We start from the raw sequence: 18,089 nt of genomic DNA on the forward strand, positions 1-18,089 counted from the left end.
CTAATATTATATCAAATGCTTAGGTGTAAGTTCTCAATTGTCCGTGTATAATAGGATCAAAACAAAAAGGCCTACATGTAAAGTAGAGTATTAGAAAAAAAAATGTATCATATGGAAAAATAAATAGATAAATGTTAAATTTATTACTTAGAATGACGTTTCTTAACTTACAAAGCTATTTTGGGATGGATCTTGCACCCAACTTTTAGTAGTTTTATAACTCGTACATCGACATGGATATAGAGAGGCTAATAGTGTCATTAACTTTTTGGCCAAGCATGCCACAATGAATGCATCTAATAGAGAAATTTGCCTAACATTCGATCATCTCAAAATGTCTTATATCATGTTTGTTTGAATGTATATAGGGTAGTGTGCTCCTTTATTAATATCATATGCCAATATATATTCTTCCTATTAAAACGTTTTGCCCCTGTAATGCATACTTGTAGGCCACGACAGCCACCCTTTTTCCTAAAGCCTTTCCTCTCTCGCCAAGAATATTTTGATGGTCTCACATCTGTGACCGTGAGTCGTGACTCTCACTCCACCGAAGAAGAAGAAAAAAGGCGGAAAAGTTCTCTCGGTTGCTTCCTCATCTTCGTTCAAGTGTCCGTGGCATCCCTTCTCTGCAACTTCTCCAAAATTCTCTTTTCAGTTGTAGTTTCTGCGATTAAGCACGGAAGAAATAAACCAAATAAGGAAGGGAAAGTTCTCTAGTCCATCTCTGGCTCCGATCATCTAGAAATGGACGAAAGCAGTAGTTTGACTAGTAATGTGGCTCTAGCGATAACTGCAGCCCTAGATTGGAGCTCTCCGCCTGAAAATAGAAAAGCAGCTGTTGCTTATTTAGAATCTGTGAGTTTCTTCTGGCAAAAAAAAAAAAAAAAGAGTTGTGAATGTGACGTTATTATTTAAAGGCTAATTGACACTTCGCGCCATTACTGTCTTCTTTCTTCCCGGAAAAAAAAATGATTTTAGTCAGACATGTTAGTATCAATGCAGTTGTCTACTCTTCCGAGTTTTGGCTGTGTTTAGAGGAAGTTGAACTGCGAATGAGCTATTGGAGTCAATGTTTTAATGTGGTTGATTGCCCTTTAGTTTCAGTTTTTTGCTTGTCTTCTTTTTTCTAAAGAGCCTTTTGCATCGGTTGACATAAGATGTGACTAAATGCTTAATTAGCACATTTCCTCCCTAGCTCTTGTCAAAGTCCATGCCGTAGAGATTGAGAGATTGGTCGAGGACTTGTATACCCGCAATTTTAGCATTGTTACGGTAGATTTGCTATGGTTAAGAATGGTTTAAAAGAGAAGATGTGTATAAAATGCCATAACATCTTGTGTATAGACTATCAATTAGGTGCACCATGTCTCTCGTTCTTGTGCTGTATTATTACGAGGTTCTTGACTTTCATATCGTCATAATTGTACAAACTTTGGTTTTGGTGATGTCTTTATTTTCTAATCCATCTTTCTTATATTTCTTTTGTTCTTGTTTCACAGGTCAAATCTGGGGATATTCGTATTTTAGCTAATATATCCTTTCTTTTGGTCAGAAAGGATTGGTCCTCTGAGGTTCGGTTGCATGGATTTAAAATGTTACAGGTTAGTGTGCCCGTGTTAATCTCACTTTCTCTATTTGCTTGTACAGCCTTATGACTTTTCTAAAGTTTTTCTTTCTCTCTGTTCTCTATGTAGCACTTAGTTCGGTTGCGTTGGGATGAACTTAATAATGCTGAAAGAAGAAATTTTGCAAATCTTGCAATGGGTTTAATTTCAGAGATTGCAAGCCCTCGTGAAGAATGGGCACTGAAGAGTCAAACAGCAGCCCTTGTAGCAGAGGTTTACTAATTACTTTCTGTGAATGACAGAAAGAAAGACCTGATATTTTTACTGCATTTCCACTAATTTTATGTTTATGGCAGGTAGTTCGGAGAGAAGGAATTAGTCTCTGGCAGGAACTCTTGCCTTCTTTCGTGACTCTTTCTAACAGTGGTCCTATAGAGGCATGCTTCATTTCATCTTTTGCTGATTTTGGCATGTCATTTTATGCAGGAACCCTGCTTCTCATGTGTTAGACCTTTTACTGTTTGTTTTTCAGGCTGAGTTAGTTGTGATGATGCTGAGATGGCTTCCGGAAGATATAACAGTTCACAATGAGGACTTAGAAGGTATTTACTTGTTTTGTCGTCAATATGCTTTTCTCTTTTTGATGGGTATGTGTATTTGATAAGATCCATTTATACAATTATAGTATATGTCTCTTGTTGTTAGGGATTTGCTCCTTTTCCTTTGTAATTTTTCTCTTGTTAATATAAATACATCTTTTTAAAATAAAAATAAAAATAATTATAATGTATATTTTAGTCTTGATGTAGTAACTTGGGGTTAGTACAGATATTTGGCCTATTGATTAGACAATCACAATTTGAAGCGCCCACCATGTACAGACAACTATGAGATTATTGGTGGTTGAAAACCAAATTGCATTGCTTGCCCAAGAAATCAGCAACTTGCTCCTCCCACATCCCAACTTGTTCCTCCAGGCACCTCTCCTCCAATTTTCAGCTGACATTATCTCTTTTTGACTTGACTCTCTCAGTCAAGCAATCAATACAAAACTAGCAAGTAATATAAAGCCCTCTCTTCTCCATTTATGAGCTGATATGGGGCAGAGAGTCAAGTGATCCAAATTGCCCACCTGAAACATCATGTCCTGGAAGGTGCGCTTTTTAAGATTGCATCCGTCCTGTTGAACAGTGATGCCCTGCCTTTTATCCTGCTTTGGTTTCCCTCTATTCATTGGGCTATCATGATCTCTTGTGAATCCCATTTTAGAGAAATATTAACAATGTCCTTTAACCTGGCCAAGCAATGTCCTCCCATTGGTAAGTCAAACTGGCCTGATCAAATCCAAACCCATTGGTCTTCTCGATCATTTTCTTTCCTACCTCATTCTGGACCTTGATTTTTCCCAAAATTGAAACATTTGAGAGGATATTATTGTGGCAAGGTGCCAACAATATGTTCAATACAATCTAGTTAAATAGGACAAATTTTGCCTTCCAAAATCTTGTAAGGGTCTTGGCATCAGGAAAATTGGGCAACAAACAATATCCTCCTATAAAAGTGGCTTTGGAGGTTCAGCCTTAGAGAAGTTGCTTTACAGAGCATGTTGCTTATACTAAATATGAGTACTAGGACAGATAAAGAGTACTAGGACAGGATTTGCTTCCCCCAAAGAGTCCTCTCAGGCTTTTTCTTTGAAAGGGGGAAGAAAATGATGCTGACTAACACTTTGAATATTTGGAAAGTTCTCTGTGCTTATTCAAGCCTAAATTCCGGAATCAGAATTCAAGCATGGAATGAGGAATGAACTAGATTTTGGCTTGGCACTTAGATGGGCGATAACTATCCTGTTATAATTTTGTTCTTTTATCATTCTCATTGTTAGGAACCCTCAGTTTATGCCTCTTTGGCCCTTAGAGGCTCATGAAAGCTGGAATTTGAACCTTAAAAGGGACCTATTGTAACCAGAATTATATGGCAAAAAGGGTAAGAGAGAGAGGGAGAGAGAGAGAGAGAGCGAGAGAAGAAAGAGAGGCAAAGTAAAGAGAAGCTGCCATAATTGTCAGGCAGTTGACCCCTAACCTGTTTTATTATTCGTTTAAGATAATTAGATAAAAAAGACGATTATAAGCCTCTTTATAAAGTCTCACTTAACTCTCTATTCTAATACAATAACTTTCTAAACTTTGGCTTAATTCAACTCTACTTAAACCAGCAATAATTCCAGACATGAGAAGGGCAAAATACATAAGTTAAAACACTCCAACACATTTTGTCGTGATTTCCTTTCTATTTGGGTGTAGGGGATGGCCACCTCCTTTAGTGTGTGAGTGTGGTGGGTGGGATGGAGGGGGAGGGGGAGCGGGAGGGGGTTTCCTAGTTGAAGGTCTTGATTCCGCGGCTCCCTAGGTTCAGTGGGTCCAGGTATATCCTGTTGCAATGCATTCAATCCTCCTTTAGTGATGAAGCATATTTTGGTTAGTATCCAATGTCTTCCTATAGTGTGTGCTTCCTCTTAGAAAAGTAACTCGCTTTTTTTTTTTGATAGAAGCAATTTTTCGTAACTTCATAGGAATGAAATTACCGAGTATTCAGTAGTAGGTCTCACCACATTTATGTTATCATTGAAAAAGTATATCCTTTTTGGCTAGCGAATTTCCAAAGTTTGATGGCCTCTATGGAGCTATTATTCAGGACAGCTGCAGCTCGTTGTGGCTTCTACTTCGGATTTATGATCCCCATGAGTGATGCCCCTCTTAATAGTTGGATGGAACTAAATCTTTTGAAAAGGAAAACTTGGTCCTGTTGACAATGTAAGCATTATGATCGGTAGTGATGGGTGGATCATGTGGGTATATTCTGCTCCATTGTGCACGTGGACTCCATTGAATGATGTGGAGGTGGAAAAAGAACACATCATACAGATCAAGCTTGCCGGAAAGCGCCACCCATGTACTCCTACATTGCAGCTTTGCCTAGTCAGTCTAGGCCAGCCTCCTGAATAGAATCGGGATCCAGTACTACGTCGCTTGTGATCTCCCTTCGATGATCCAATCACTTGTTGGCTCTCGGCTTCCCAAGCTTGGTAAGCTCCTCATTTCCAACTGCGTGGGTCATATCCCTTGGGCTCTTTGAAAGGAGCGAAATAGGCGGAAATTCCAGTTCAAGGCCTCCTCTGACTCTGAACTTGCTGAATCTATTGCGGATCAGGTCTCAACTTGGCTCCTCACGAAGAAAAATTTCCTTCATCTCAGAAGTTCCCACCTTCGGGGAAATTGGCGTCTTGTTGCTGCTATGGCTGGGGCCTCTCACCCTCCTACTATGGTTACCTGGAATCCTTCGCCTATCGGTTACCTTAAACTAAACTTTGACGGTGGTGCCTTCGGGTGTTTTGGGCTTGTGGGATTTGGTGGTGTCATCCATGATGACCGCAACAACCTCCTTCTCTCCTATGCCGGGCCTTTGGGCATCTCCGACTCCACCTTGGCGGAGCTTGCTGGGTTGCTTCATGGGTTGATGTTCTTCCGTGATCATTTCTATGGTCCCCTCATCATTGAGGGAGACTCTAAAGTGATCATTGATTGGTGCACCAAGTCCAAGTCTCCTCCCTGGCACCATTGGGACATCTTTCTAGATATTTGTAACATCTCTTCCTCCCCGGACTTTATTTGGAATCATGTTCTTAGATCCACTAATCATCTTGCGGATGCTCAAGTTAAATAGGGCACATCCGTCCAAACTTTTGATGTGGTGGGAGACCCCCCCTCTAGGTTGTAACTTTTGCTCTCTCTTTATAAATTCACACTTCGCATAAAAAAAGAAGAAGCTTGCACTTCAGATCTGTAGGATAATATGTAGACAGCATCTTGCTATTCGACAAGCCTTTTGCCTAGAAAGTTATTGCTATAGTTCTCATTCAAGGGTCTAATAAAACCAACCTCAACTCATATGAATTAAGAATTTGAGAGGAAAATAGTAATTTTATTCATAATTCATGACTAAGATGAAAGGGAGGTCTAAGACTTGGGTACTAAGCCTTGCAGCCTTTTATTCTCTTACAAAATAATAGTTTCACCCCTCGTTGAGTTATGTTAAAACACAAGTTCAGGGGTATTTTGGTCATTTCTTATATTTTCCATATTACATTTTTCTCTTATATTATGGCTATTAGATAGAGAATGTCTTATTTTATCTCTAGTTAAATTTTCATTCAATTTAGACATGTATTTTAGGAGATATGTAATTTTGAGTATTGAGAAGCATTTTTGTCCTTTTGTAAATTTCACTTAAACCTTGATTATAAAGAAGCAGGAAGGGCCTTTCTGGCTCGGATTTCAAGGCAGCAAAACTGCCCCTCTTCTAGAAATCTTTTTCCTCTTCTATTTTCTCCCCAAATCACCTAGTCTTGTGCAAGTTTCTTTCAATTTTGTGGATCTTCTCTGCATTTTTAGCAATCTCCTCGAAGTTTTTTCCCAGATTTCTGGACTGGTAGGGTAAAAATTCCATTTTTTCCCTTTTTCTGCCTATTAGCCTAGTGACTAATGATTACTGCTTCTATTTGATTGAATGTTGGGATTTAAAAGTGTTTGATGATCCCAATTTGAGGAAATTTCTCAAATCTGCTTGCATCATCAATCTAATGCTTGCATCATCATCTATATAGTCTACGTCATCCTGATTTCTTGCAATTAGATCATTCTTTCATCGATTTATGGTCTTAATTGCTAGAATTGATCATTGTTGGTTCTAAATTGAATAAATTGGGTGCTGCATTGCCCTAATTGAATTCGGTGTGTGGCCCACTTCACTACGCAAATATAGAAATTTGGGAAAAGTGCTTCCCTTTGATTTATTGATGCTCTAGTGTACTGAATTGTGGTATTTGGTGATATTTAATGGTTGATTCCAGCACACAGGTTGCTGTCCAAAGGACTGCTGAGATCTCAAATGTAAAATTCTCTCAGTCTATTTAGATAACTACAATCCGATTGAATGGATCGAATTATGTAAACTGGTCTAGATCAGTTTTGATGTATTTGAGGGCCAGAAAAATGGCAAAACATATAAATGATGATCCCCCGGTACCTATTAGTGAAGATTGGGTGGCAGAAGATAATTTAGTATTGACCTGGTTGGTCAATAGTATGGAGTCCAGATTTAGTGATCAAATTTTGAGTTGTAGCATTGCTAAGGCAATGTGGACTACATGGGCTTCCATTTTGTCTCAAGAAAGTAATTTGTCAAGGATCTATGAGTTATATGTGAAGTTCTTTAATACGAAGCGTGGAGGTAGATCAGTGACAAATTATTTCACTTAGATGAGGGGAGTACTACAGAAGATTAGTACATTCCATCCTTTTAATACGAATGTTGAAGAAATCCGTAAGAAAGAAAATCAGATTCAAGTAGCCCTGTTTTTGGATGGTTTGGGGCATGAGTATGATGCTATTAGAGCCCAGTTGTTGGTCAATGAGGATGTTACCACTCTTGAGTAAGCCTTTAACAGAGTTCTTCAAGCTGAAGGTGCAGTTATAAATAATAATAAGTCAGGTGGAGCCCTATCAGAAGAAGCTGCTCTTAACCTTCAATCTTCTACTAGTAAGCCTGAGGGTCAATTTCATGGTGGTAATAATAGAGGTAGAGGTCGCTATTACACAACCTGTGGCTGTGGCCGAAATGATTGGGGGGATCGAAAATGTGTTTATTGTGGTAGGACTAATCATATTTCTGAGAAATACTGGGATAAATTTGGTAAACCTACCTAGGCCAACACTATAGTCACAGATAAGGATGCCTCCTCACACACTGGATCCTATGAGGAAATTCAATAGTTATTACAGTGACTTGGTCAACCGACTGCTTCTCAGATTACCGAGACTCCTCCTTCTTCCTCAGCAAGTGCCCCGATGGCTAGTAGAAGTATGAATGCACTGAATGTATCTCATTCCCCCTCTTGGATCATTGATTCGGGAGCCTCTACACACATGTCAGGTATGCCCTTTCTATTTTAGTCCATTAGTCCATCTCATTCATATTGTCGAGTTACTTTAGCTGATGGATCCACCTCTCCCATTCAGGGGGAGGGTGTTCACACTACACAAATATCCTTAGATTCTGTTTTATTTTTATCAAAGTTTCCAGTTAATCTCTTGTCTGTGAGTCATATAACTAAATCCTTAAACTGTTCAGTAACCTTTTATCTTACTTCTTGTGTTTTCCTGGACTTGTCGACGAAGAGGACGATTGGTTCAGAACATGAGAAGGAGGGCTCTACATGCTGAATGATGTATCCGTTTCTTGAGTTGTAGCTCTCACTACTGCAGATTCTTCTTACTTGTGACATCTGCGCTTAGGACATCCCTCACTAGCGAAGTTGCGTTAGTTTTTTCCTTCTCTGCCAGCCAATATTTCATTTGATTGTGAATCTTGTCAGTTGGGAAAGCATTGTCGCTCCGGTTTCCTAGTTAGTTCTAGTCAAAATACCAAGTTATTTGAATTAGTCCATTCTGATGTATGGGGTCCATGTCGGGTTCCTAGCCCATTTGGTTTGTCGTTCATTGATGATTTCAGTAGAGTCACTTGGGTGTATCTCCTATGGGAGAAATCCGAAGTATTTGATGTATTCCTCAATTTTTTCAATGAAATAAAAAATCAATTTGTGGTTATGTTCATGTACTTCGTACTGATAATGGTGTGGAATATCTTAACTATATATTTTCAGTATTTTGTGATTCTTATGGTATTACCCATCATACATCTTGCCCTTATACACCACAACAAAATGGGGTTGCTGAACGTAAAAATAGACATTTCCTTGAGGTTACACGGACACTATTACTGCATATGGATGTTCCTAAATCTTTTTGGGGAGATGCGGTTTTAGCTTCGTGCTACTTGGTTAATCGTATGCCCTCTTCTGTTTTGAGTGGTCAAGTTCCTCTTTAGGTTTTAAAACCCAATTGTAAGTTGTTTGGTGTGGTTCTTCGTATTTTTGGATGTACTTGTTCATATGTTTGGAACTTTAGTCGGTAAGTTGTCACCTCAGTTTGTCAAATGTGTTTTTTTGGGATATTCTCGTCTACAAAAAGGGTACAAATGTTATGATCCTATTCAACGGAAAACATATCTGTTAGCCGATGTGACCTTCTTTGAACATACTCCATATTTTTCATTATCTACTGAGCTTCCTGTATCACTTGAATCTCTTTCAGACAGTCCTGCTCCTGTTGCAGTTTTGGATGTACCAGCATCAGCGAGTTCTTCATTGCCTCTTCAATTTTACAATTGTCGCTCTCGTACTCCTGTTGTGCCTCCACCAGTTACCTCTACAAAGCTCTCTTCTCATGATCCACTAGCTTCCTCATTGCCTGCAGATCCTGTTGTCTCTGATTTGGACCTACCTATTAGTCTACGAAAAGGTAAACGATATTGTACTTCTCATCTGATATCCAAATATGTGTCTCTTGATTTTTTGTCCCCATCCTTGTCCTTTGCTATGTCATTGTCTACTTCCCATATGCCTCGTTTAGGGTAAGAAGTCTTGTGCTCTCCAGAGTGGAAACAAGCTATGGATGATGAGATGAGTGCTTTGGTGTCTCGGGGAACGGCGTCTATATGAGCAACTATTGTGGGGTGTCATTGGGTTTATACTATCAAATATAATGCTGATGAGTCTATTGAACGGTACAAAGCTCGGCTGGTACCGAAAGGGTATACGCAAACTTTTGGAGTTGATGTCTTTGAAACATTTTCTCCTGTGGCCCGACTTACTTCAGTACATATCTTAATATCTGTGGCTATTAATAAAGGTTGACCTATCTTTCAACTCGATGTGAAGAATGCCTTTCTATATGGTGATCTACAAGAGGAAGTGTATATGGAGTAACCTTCTGGGTATGTTCTCCTGTGGCCCGACTTACTTCAGTACATATCTTAATATCTGTGGCTGTTAATAAAGGTTGACCTATCTTTCAACTCGATGTGAAGAATGCCTTTCTATATGGTGATCTACAAGAGGAAGTGTATATGGAGTAACCTTCTGGGTATGTTGCTTAGGGGGAGATAGAAAAGGTGTGTAAGCTGCAGAAGGCTATTTATGGACTTAAACAAAGTCCACGGGCCTGGTTTGAAAAGTTTAGTGATGTGGTACTACAGTTTGGGTTCTATAGGAGCCATTGTGATCATTCTATGTTCCTACTTAAAAGGAAGACTGGTATGGTTGTTTTGGTTGTCTATGTAGATGACATTGTGTGATCTGGTGATGATCTTGATGGTATTACAAAATTTAAACAATATCTAGCCACACATTTTCAGACAAAGGATTTGGGCTCTCTCAAGTACTTCCTTAGCATTGAAGTCGCTCGTAGCAAGCAAGGTATTGTTCTTTCTGAGAGAAAATATATATTAGATATGTTACAAGAGTATGGTTTATTAGGTGCTAAACCCATAGACACCCCCATGGAAGTCAATCATAATCTACATGACACCCAGGGTCCTACACTTAAGGATAAAACTCAATACCGACAATTAGTAGGTAAACTGATCTATGCTATAGTTACCAGGCCGGATATCTCATTTGCTGTGGGAGTTGTGAGCCGGTTCATGGAAAATCCTCAAAAAGTACATTTAGAAGCTGCTCAAAGGATTTTGAAGTACTTGAAGGGTGCGTCTGGAAAATGTATTCTATTTACTTATAATGGGAAAATTGATGTACTTGGGTATTCTGATGCCGATTATGCTGGGTGTATGATGGATAGACGTTCTACATTAGGCTACTATTGTTTTGTTGGAGGCAACTTGGTAAGCTGGAAAAGTAAGAAACAAACAGTTGTCGTTAAGTCCAGTGCAGAGGATCGAGCAATGACTCATATAGTTAGTGAGCTTATGTGGATTAAGTTTATGCTTCTTGAGTTTGGTTTTACGTTACCTGACCTTATGGTTATGAATTGTGATAACTAGGCAGCTATTTTTATTGCCAGCAAGCCTGCATTCCATGAGAGAATGAAACATATAGAGGTTGACTGCCACTTCATTAGAGATACAGTTATGCAAGGGAAGGTGATAACTCATGTAAAGTCTTCAGACCAGTTGGGAGATATATTTACCAAGCCTTTAGGGAGACGTGAACATGTATTATTTAGTGACAAGCTGGGATTGTTTGATATCTACTCTCCAGCTTGAGGGGTAATGTTAAAATACAAGTTCATGGGTATTTTGGTCATTTCCTATATTTTCCATATAATATTTTTCTCTTATAGTATGGCTATGTCTTATTTTATCTCTAGTTAAATTTTCTTTCAATTTAGACATGTATTTTAGGAGATACATAATTTTGAGTATTGAGGGGCATTTTTGTCCTTTTGTAAATTTAACTTAAACCCTGATTATAAAGAAGCAGGAAGGGCCTTTCTGGCTCGGATTCCATGGCAGAAAAACTGCCCCTCTTCCAGAAATCTTTTTCCTTTTGTATTTTCTCCCCAAATCACCTATTTTTCACTTCTAAAGTAAAAAGACTCCCATAAACTTTTTTTTCTTTTTTCTTTTTTAGAGAGGACAAAAACAGAATTAAGGGTGTAAAATTCTGAGGTTAGTGAGAATAGAAGAGAGGAAGAAGAGGAGAGAAAAGACAAGGGAGAGAAGAGCTTTACGGCAGCCATAGAAGAGGGCAGTCTCGTCGGAAGCTTCTGATACCCTCTGACTCTGATTTATTAAGCACTTAAGTGAAACGTTACAAAATGACAAAAATACTCCTCTTCCTTGCCTGCACAAGATAACATAAAACAGCCACTGTTTAGGCTTAAAAAATTTAGGATAACTTCACCTAATCAACTCAAGCTTATTAGGAAGAGGGTTATACCACCAAACATATGGTGAAAACACAACTTAGAGGCACACTTTTTCTGTCCTAACGAGAAAGATGTCCTCATCTGGAACCTATCCAGCTCTGTGAAGTATGAAGTCTCAAGTGGATACCAAGTCATTTACAAAAGTGGCAATAGCCCGCACCCGGCCCACATGGCTTGGAAGCTTGAAGGATGTCCAAAAACGAAGTTCTTATGGAGTGCTATGCATGATATTCTAGCATTTGATAAGCTGGCCAAACGTGGGGTTTCATTACCAAACCTGTCATGCACGCTGTGGCAGAGAGAATGAGACCATTGACCTTTTACTGACTCATTGCTGGTTTTCTTGATCCATCTGAACATCCTTTATGGATAAGAGTGGCCTCAGTGCTGTTTTCCGGCCTCCTTCCAGCAATTCATCTTGCATATGACTAATATGCCACTATTGGAAAGAATTCTCTGGAAAACTTGTCTTATTTATATTCCATGTGTAAAAGAGTGAACTTTAGGGTTTTGGAGAAAGAGAAGGAGAAAGAGAGAAAAGAGGAGAAAATCAAATTACTGGAAAGACTCTTGTGTGGGGGTTGATAGGGGTAGCATTGAGCCAAGCCAAGCCCAAACCTGTCTATGTTCGAGTCGAGTTTGATTTAAATATTTCGAACTCGAGCTCGAGCCAAGCCTAGGCTTGAGCCTAAAATTGTTATCGAGCTTGAGCGTAATAATTTTAACCGAGTTCAAGCCGAGCTCGAGCTTCAACATACATTTATAACTTTTCAAAAAATATATGTCAAATAAATTGTATATAAAATTATGCATACATTTTACGTAAAATTGGGAATGACCTCTACTTAAAATTGGGCATAATGGTGGCATCGAATCCAGCCGAGTCCGAACCTTGTTCAAGCCGAGCTTGATTTAAATATTTTGAACTCGAGCTCGAGCCGACCCTGGCCTTGAACCTAAAATTGTAATCGAACTTGATCCTGATTTTTTTAACTGAGTTCGAGCTCGAGCTCTACCCAAGTTCGAGCTTAACCTACATTTAATACTCTATATAAAATATATGTCAAATAAATTATATATAAAATTATGCATACATTTTAAAAAAAGAATGATAGGGGAGGTTCAGGATTGAATTTCAATAATGGATTAAAACGCACCAATATTAATCTTTTTTACTCCAAATGTTGTCTAACTTGTTTTGTAATTTATGAATCTGGCCATAAATTTACTATGGCCTCCTTAGTGCCCCTGGTTGAAACTTATATTCTAGGAAAAACTAGTTTTTCCTATGATACATATTTCAAAAAAAAACTTTAAATAAAATCCTATTACTATTAGTGACTTATTAGAAAATTACAAGAAATATTTTAAAAATTTCTTAGGAAAGTTAATGGACCTCTTATTGCCTCTTCTAGGGAAATAAATAAAAATTAATAATCAATCTAATATATTACTATATTTATCAATAAATTTTTAATCAAATAAAATGTCAAAAAAATAATTGCAATAAAAATTGCCTCATGCTAAAAGTATTACAACAACAACTGTCAAATTCTTATTCAAAATTTTTCTATACGATTTTCTAGCCCATCTTGGCAGGAAAATCTTACTTAGAAAATTATATGATTTTTTTAATAAGAATTTTCAATTAGAAAAATGTTTACAAAAAGCATGAGATACTAATAGTACCTAGAAACTTATTTCTACTGTATTTTCAATTTCTTCAAGAGCCATGAGGAAGGAGAGTTTAAGGCGAGGGGAGGAAGAAATCGAACGGCCGGCGACAGAGGCGGCCGACGAGTAGCTGTCGACGGTGACAGAGGCGGCAACAACAGTTGTCGGGAGGGGCTCGACGGTGACGAGGGGAGGAAGAATTTTCCCCCCTCTCGCTCTGGCTCCCGCTCTGGCTCCCGCTCCCGTCTCAGCTCGTTAACGAGCCGGCTCGCGAGTCGTCGAGCCGAACTTGGATTCGGTCGAGCTCGGCTCGTTAATTTAAACGAGCCGATTCCGGATCTCGAGCTCGAGAGATACCGAATCGAACCGAGCCGAGCTCGAGCCGCTCGCAAACTAGCCCGGTTCGAAGCCACCCCTAGGGGTCAAGCTTGATCCCCAACGCTTTTATAAGGTTTTGAAATCCAAATTACAGAAATGCCCTTAAATCACATATATCTCCTTATACACTTGTCCAAATTACATAAAGATTGAACTAAAGATAAAATTAAACACACATAATAGGATAGTGTAGCCACTGTTTGTAGTAAGTGCAAAATGAAGATTGTTGCTCCTTAGTTGATTTTCTAATACTCCCCTTCAAGTTGGAGCATATATATCCATAAGGCCCAACTTGCTGTAGAACACACCAAATTCACGTCTGACCAATGCTTTGGTCAACATGTCTCCAATCTGATCACTAGACTGCACATAGGGGTGATGACTTTATTTTTCATCACAACATCTCGAATGAAGTGACAATCTGCTTCGATGTGTTTTGTCCGTTCATGAAACATTGGGTTTCCTGCAATAAATATGGAAACTTGATTGTTACAGTACATAGTCATTGACCCCTGCTGTTGTAGTTTCAACTCTCTGATCACATATCTCACCCACATTAATTCATTTACTATATGAGATATGACTCTATATTCAACTTCAACATTGGAATGAACAACAACATTTTGTTTCTTACTCTTCTAGCTAATCAGATTACCTCCCAAAAAGATGCAATAGCCAGTGGTAGATTTTTGGTCAAGTTTAGATTGAACATAATCAGCATCTAAGAAGGCCTCTATCTTCATGTGACTGTGAGGTTTAAAGAAGTCCCTTTCCAGTTGCTCACTTCTTTTTGATATCTCAAGATCTGTCGGGCAACTTCCAGATGAATCTTATGTGGGCACTCCATGGCCTGACTAACAACATTGCTAGCAAAGGGTATGTCTGGATGAGTGATAGTAGCATATACAAGTTTTCGAACTAGTCGATGATACATTGTCTTGTCGCGGAGTTCATCACTTTGTTCACCATGAAGGTCATGACCAACCTCTGTAGGGGTCTCAACCGGCTTAGCACCCAACAATCCATATTTATGTAACATGTCTATGACATATTTCCTTCGTGTCAGTATTAGACCTACTTTGCTTCTACCTACTTCGATACCAAAAAAATATTTTAGTGATCCAGGTCTTTGGTCTGAAAAATGCTGTGCTAATTGGGCTTTTACTTTTTCAATGCCTAGTATATCACTGCCAAATACAATGATGTCGTCTACATATACTAGTATTACCACGATAAGGGACGATCTTCTCATAACAAAGAGTGAATAGTCACAATGGTTCTTGACAAACCCAATGGACATGACCGCTTGACTAAACTTCTCAAACCATGCTGAGGACTTTGTTTGAGACCATAAATGGCTTTCTTTAGTTGACATATTTTGTCATTCTCCTCCTGAGCAACATGCCCAAGAGGTTGCTCCATATAGACTTCCTCAACTAGGTCGCCATACAAAAAGGCATTTTGAATATCAAGTTGATACAACGACCACCCCTTGTTAACAACAACAGACATCAAGATCCCAATCGAAGACAGCTGTGCAACAGGAGAAAAGGTTTCAAAGACGTCAATCCCATATGTTTGGGTGTAACATTTGGCAACTAGTCTAGCCTTATATCCTTTAGCAGAGGCGTCTGGCTTATACTTGACAATTTATACCCATCTACAACCTACAATTGTAGCACCAACGAATAAATTACATAGTTGCCAGTACCTTTATTCAGTAGTGCCTCCATCTCAGCATCCATAGCTTTCTTCCACTGAGGGGAGGAAAGAGTAGCTTGAATAGATGAAAGACAAGTATAGGAGGACAAGGACAAGGCAAACTACTTATATCCATCAGAAAGAAAATCAAATGAGACAAAGTGAGACAAGGGATAACGGAGAACCTTTTCTAATACTTTTCCGAAGAGCAATGGGTACGTGTAGATCACTTACTTTAGGATTAGTAAACACGGAGGGTTTTTGGTCCAACGGGAGAGAGGGAATAGTTTCATCTCGAGTAGCTTTCCGTCGTTGATACACCTGTGGTGGCTTCTTTGCAGTAGCATCAAGAAGTGGACTAGGAATATCATCCATATGTATTGGAGCAACAACCTCTGGAATAGAAGCGGGTGGACACACATCTATAGAGGGTGAAGAAAAGAAAGGAGTATCCTTAAAAATGTTATATTAGCAGAGATAAATGTTTTCTTAGTAGACGTATAGTAACACTTACATCCTTTCCGTGTGAGCTTAAAAAAGTACATTTGATAGTCCTAGGTGATAACTTGTCTCTTGAGGAACCAAAGTCATGTCCAAAACAATCGCATCCAAAAACTTGAGGTGATACTGGAAATAAGGTGACTGATGGTAATAATACCTGGATAGGAACTTTTCCATCAATAACTGAGGAAGACATTTGGTTAATGAGAAAACAAACATTTAGGACAGCATCGCCTCGATATGATTTGGGAACATGCATGGAGAAGCATAGTACAATCCACTTCTAACATATGATGGTTCTTACGTTTAACAATGCCATTTTTTTGTAGCATAAAAACACATGAAGATTGGTGTATAATACCATGATTTTTACCAAATAAGTCAAACTTTTGATTTATAAATTCAAGACCATTGTTAGTGCGAAGTACACAGATAGAAGTATTGAATTGATTTTTTATTTCACTATAAAAAGTTTGAACACATTACATACTTCAGATTTCTCCCGTAGGAGATACACCCAAGTACATCGATTGCATAATAAAAGAAAAAAAATATTTATAACCAGAAATACTTGGCACTGGTCAAGGCCTCTAAACATCAAAATGAATAATATCAAACGAGCAATTGTTTCGGGATTGATTTGTAGGAAAGGATGTTCGACGGTGCTTGCCCAACTGACACGAGTCACATTGGAAGGATAGACTTGAAGGAAATGTAGGAAATAGTTGAATCAACTTTGAAGGAGAGGGGTGACCTAACCGTAGATACCACTGTAGAGGAGAAACTGTAGAATGCAATGCTTGTGGAGTATTTTTTGAATCGCTTTCCATATAATATAGTTCGCCTCTCTCACGCGCGGAACTAATCCTCCTCCTCGTCATAAGATCCTGAAAGACATCGTGTGAAGGATAAAAAGTTATGAAGCAATTCATAAATTTAGTGAATTGACTTAATAAAAACAAGTTGAGATGGAATTTAGGGACAAATAGAACAAATTGCGTGACATAAAAAGTAGATGGAATCATTGTACTCATTCCTCGTATTGGAGAAATAGATCCATTGGCCAAGGTGACTTGTTTAATGGAAGTTGACTCTTTCAAATTAGAAAACAAGGTGGACATACTTGACATGGAAGGAGACTCCTGAGTCAAGGACCCAAGCGGAGGATGAGCGTACATGAAGGGCAGACATACTTGAATTGGCCAATATGGCTGTAGGAACGGAAGATTAAGTTACAGATGTTGAAGAGGAGGCAACATTTATTGTGACATGCACTAAATCAGCTGTAGTATTTCATCAGAGGCGCCTGTTAAAACTTACACAAGAGGCTCAGTAGACGATTCAGTACTTTCATCAACAAGAGAGTTGACCCATGCAGGTTTACAAAACTCCTTCCAACACTTTTCACAAAAGTGGTTTGTACGGCCACAACTAATACATTTTTTGTTCAGCTTAGTGCCACCTCTGCCCTTTCTTCTTCCTTGACTATCTTTGCCCCTTTCTTCTTGTGCTTCCAATTCTGCCCTTAGATGTTCTAAGGGGCCCTGACAGTTCAGTGGTGATCCTGGAGTGCTGGTCACATCTGTATTTTCCGGTACTAAAATAGCCTTCTCTACATGCAGTATTCGGTTATAGGCTGTGGATAATGATTGAACATCCTCATCTGCCAATAATTGAGCTCTAATAGAGTCAAATTTTGCGCCTAATCCATCCAGAAATTTAGCAGTGTGCACTTACCCATTCTGTTTTTTTATTTCCCTTTCATTTGTTGTAACGGGATGGAAAACACTAATCTCCTGCAATATACTAACCAACTCACTATAGTATACAGTAATAAACCTCTGACCTCTCTTAAGGCTAAACATCTTGGCATACAACTAAAAAACACGTGACAAATTACTTTCTTGTGAATAAACAGACTCTAAGGAATTCCACATTTCCTTAGCTGTGCCACAGTTCATAGCCTGATTTTTTAAATCGGGATCTGTATCCAGGTCATAACATGACTATCCTAGGCTTCCCAATCTTCATTCAATGGCATAGGAGGATCATCCGTAATGAATTTTGTCTTTTTCTTACCTTTCAAATATAGAGTGGCTGATCCTGACCAGCTCAGGTAATTTTGGCCATTCAATCTCTTAGTAGTTATCACAATAGTATCCTTTTTTTTATATTTACAAACTCACTTGAAGGAGTAAAAACCTTACCTGAATCAGCCATTATGGTTTTTGAACAACCTAAAACAACAAATAAAGACAATATGTGCTGGTGTTGTGGGCTCCACTTTGCAGGAAAAATTAGGGTTTTACAAACTGGAAGAATCAATCTGTCTTAACATGCAATTCTTTGTTTCTGTAGGTAATTCCCTGAAAAAATCCACAAATTTCACAACTTCCAGGGCTAACATCACTTGATCCAGTGA

At 38.7% G+C, this 18,089-nt stretch overlaps 1 protein-coding gene across 3 annotated transcripts in view; it reads left to right on the forward strand.

The window, feature by feature from the left end:
- Positions 1 to 462: 462 nt before the first annotated feature.
- The window catches only part of LOC137956027 (protein HASTY 1), a 78,176-nt gene continuing 60,549 nt past the window's right edge, over positions 463 to 18,089 (forward strand). The window contains exons 1-5 of one of the 3 annotated variants that reach the window (XM_068803318.1): positions 463 to 858; positions 1,503 to 1,604; positions 1,698 to 1,841; positions 1,925 to 2,005; positions 2,101 to 2,170. In XM_068803318.1, coding sequence (XP_068659419.1) covers positions 748 to 858; positions 1,503 to 1,604; positions 1,698 to 1,841; positions 1,925 to 2,005; positions 2,101 to 2,170 — 508 coding nt within the window. In that variant the 5' untranslated portion in view covers positions 463 to 747. Of the gene's footprint in view, positions 859 to 1,161; positions 1,400 to 1,502; positions 1,605 to 1,697; positions 1,842 to 1,924; positions 2,006 to 2,100; positions 2,171 to 18,089 lie in introns of those variants that run through there. The other 2 variants (XM_068803319.1, XM_068803320.1) reach the window with 2 other exon arrangements.

This window comes from Aristolochia californica, unplaced genomic scaffold, assembly GCF_029961685.1.
Source record: "Aristolochia californica isolate CCGP_79_NKW_82.1479 unplaced genomic scaffold, dmAriCali1.0.hap1 SCAF_2, whole genome shotgun sequence".
Classification (NCBI taxonomy): Eukaryota; Viridiplantae; Streptophyta; class Magnoliopsida; order Piperales; family Aristolochiaceae; genus Aristolochia; species Aristolochia californica.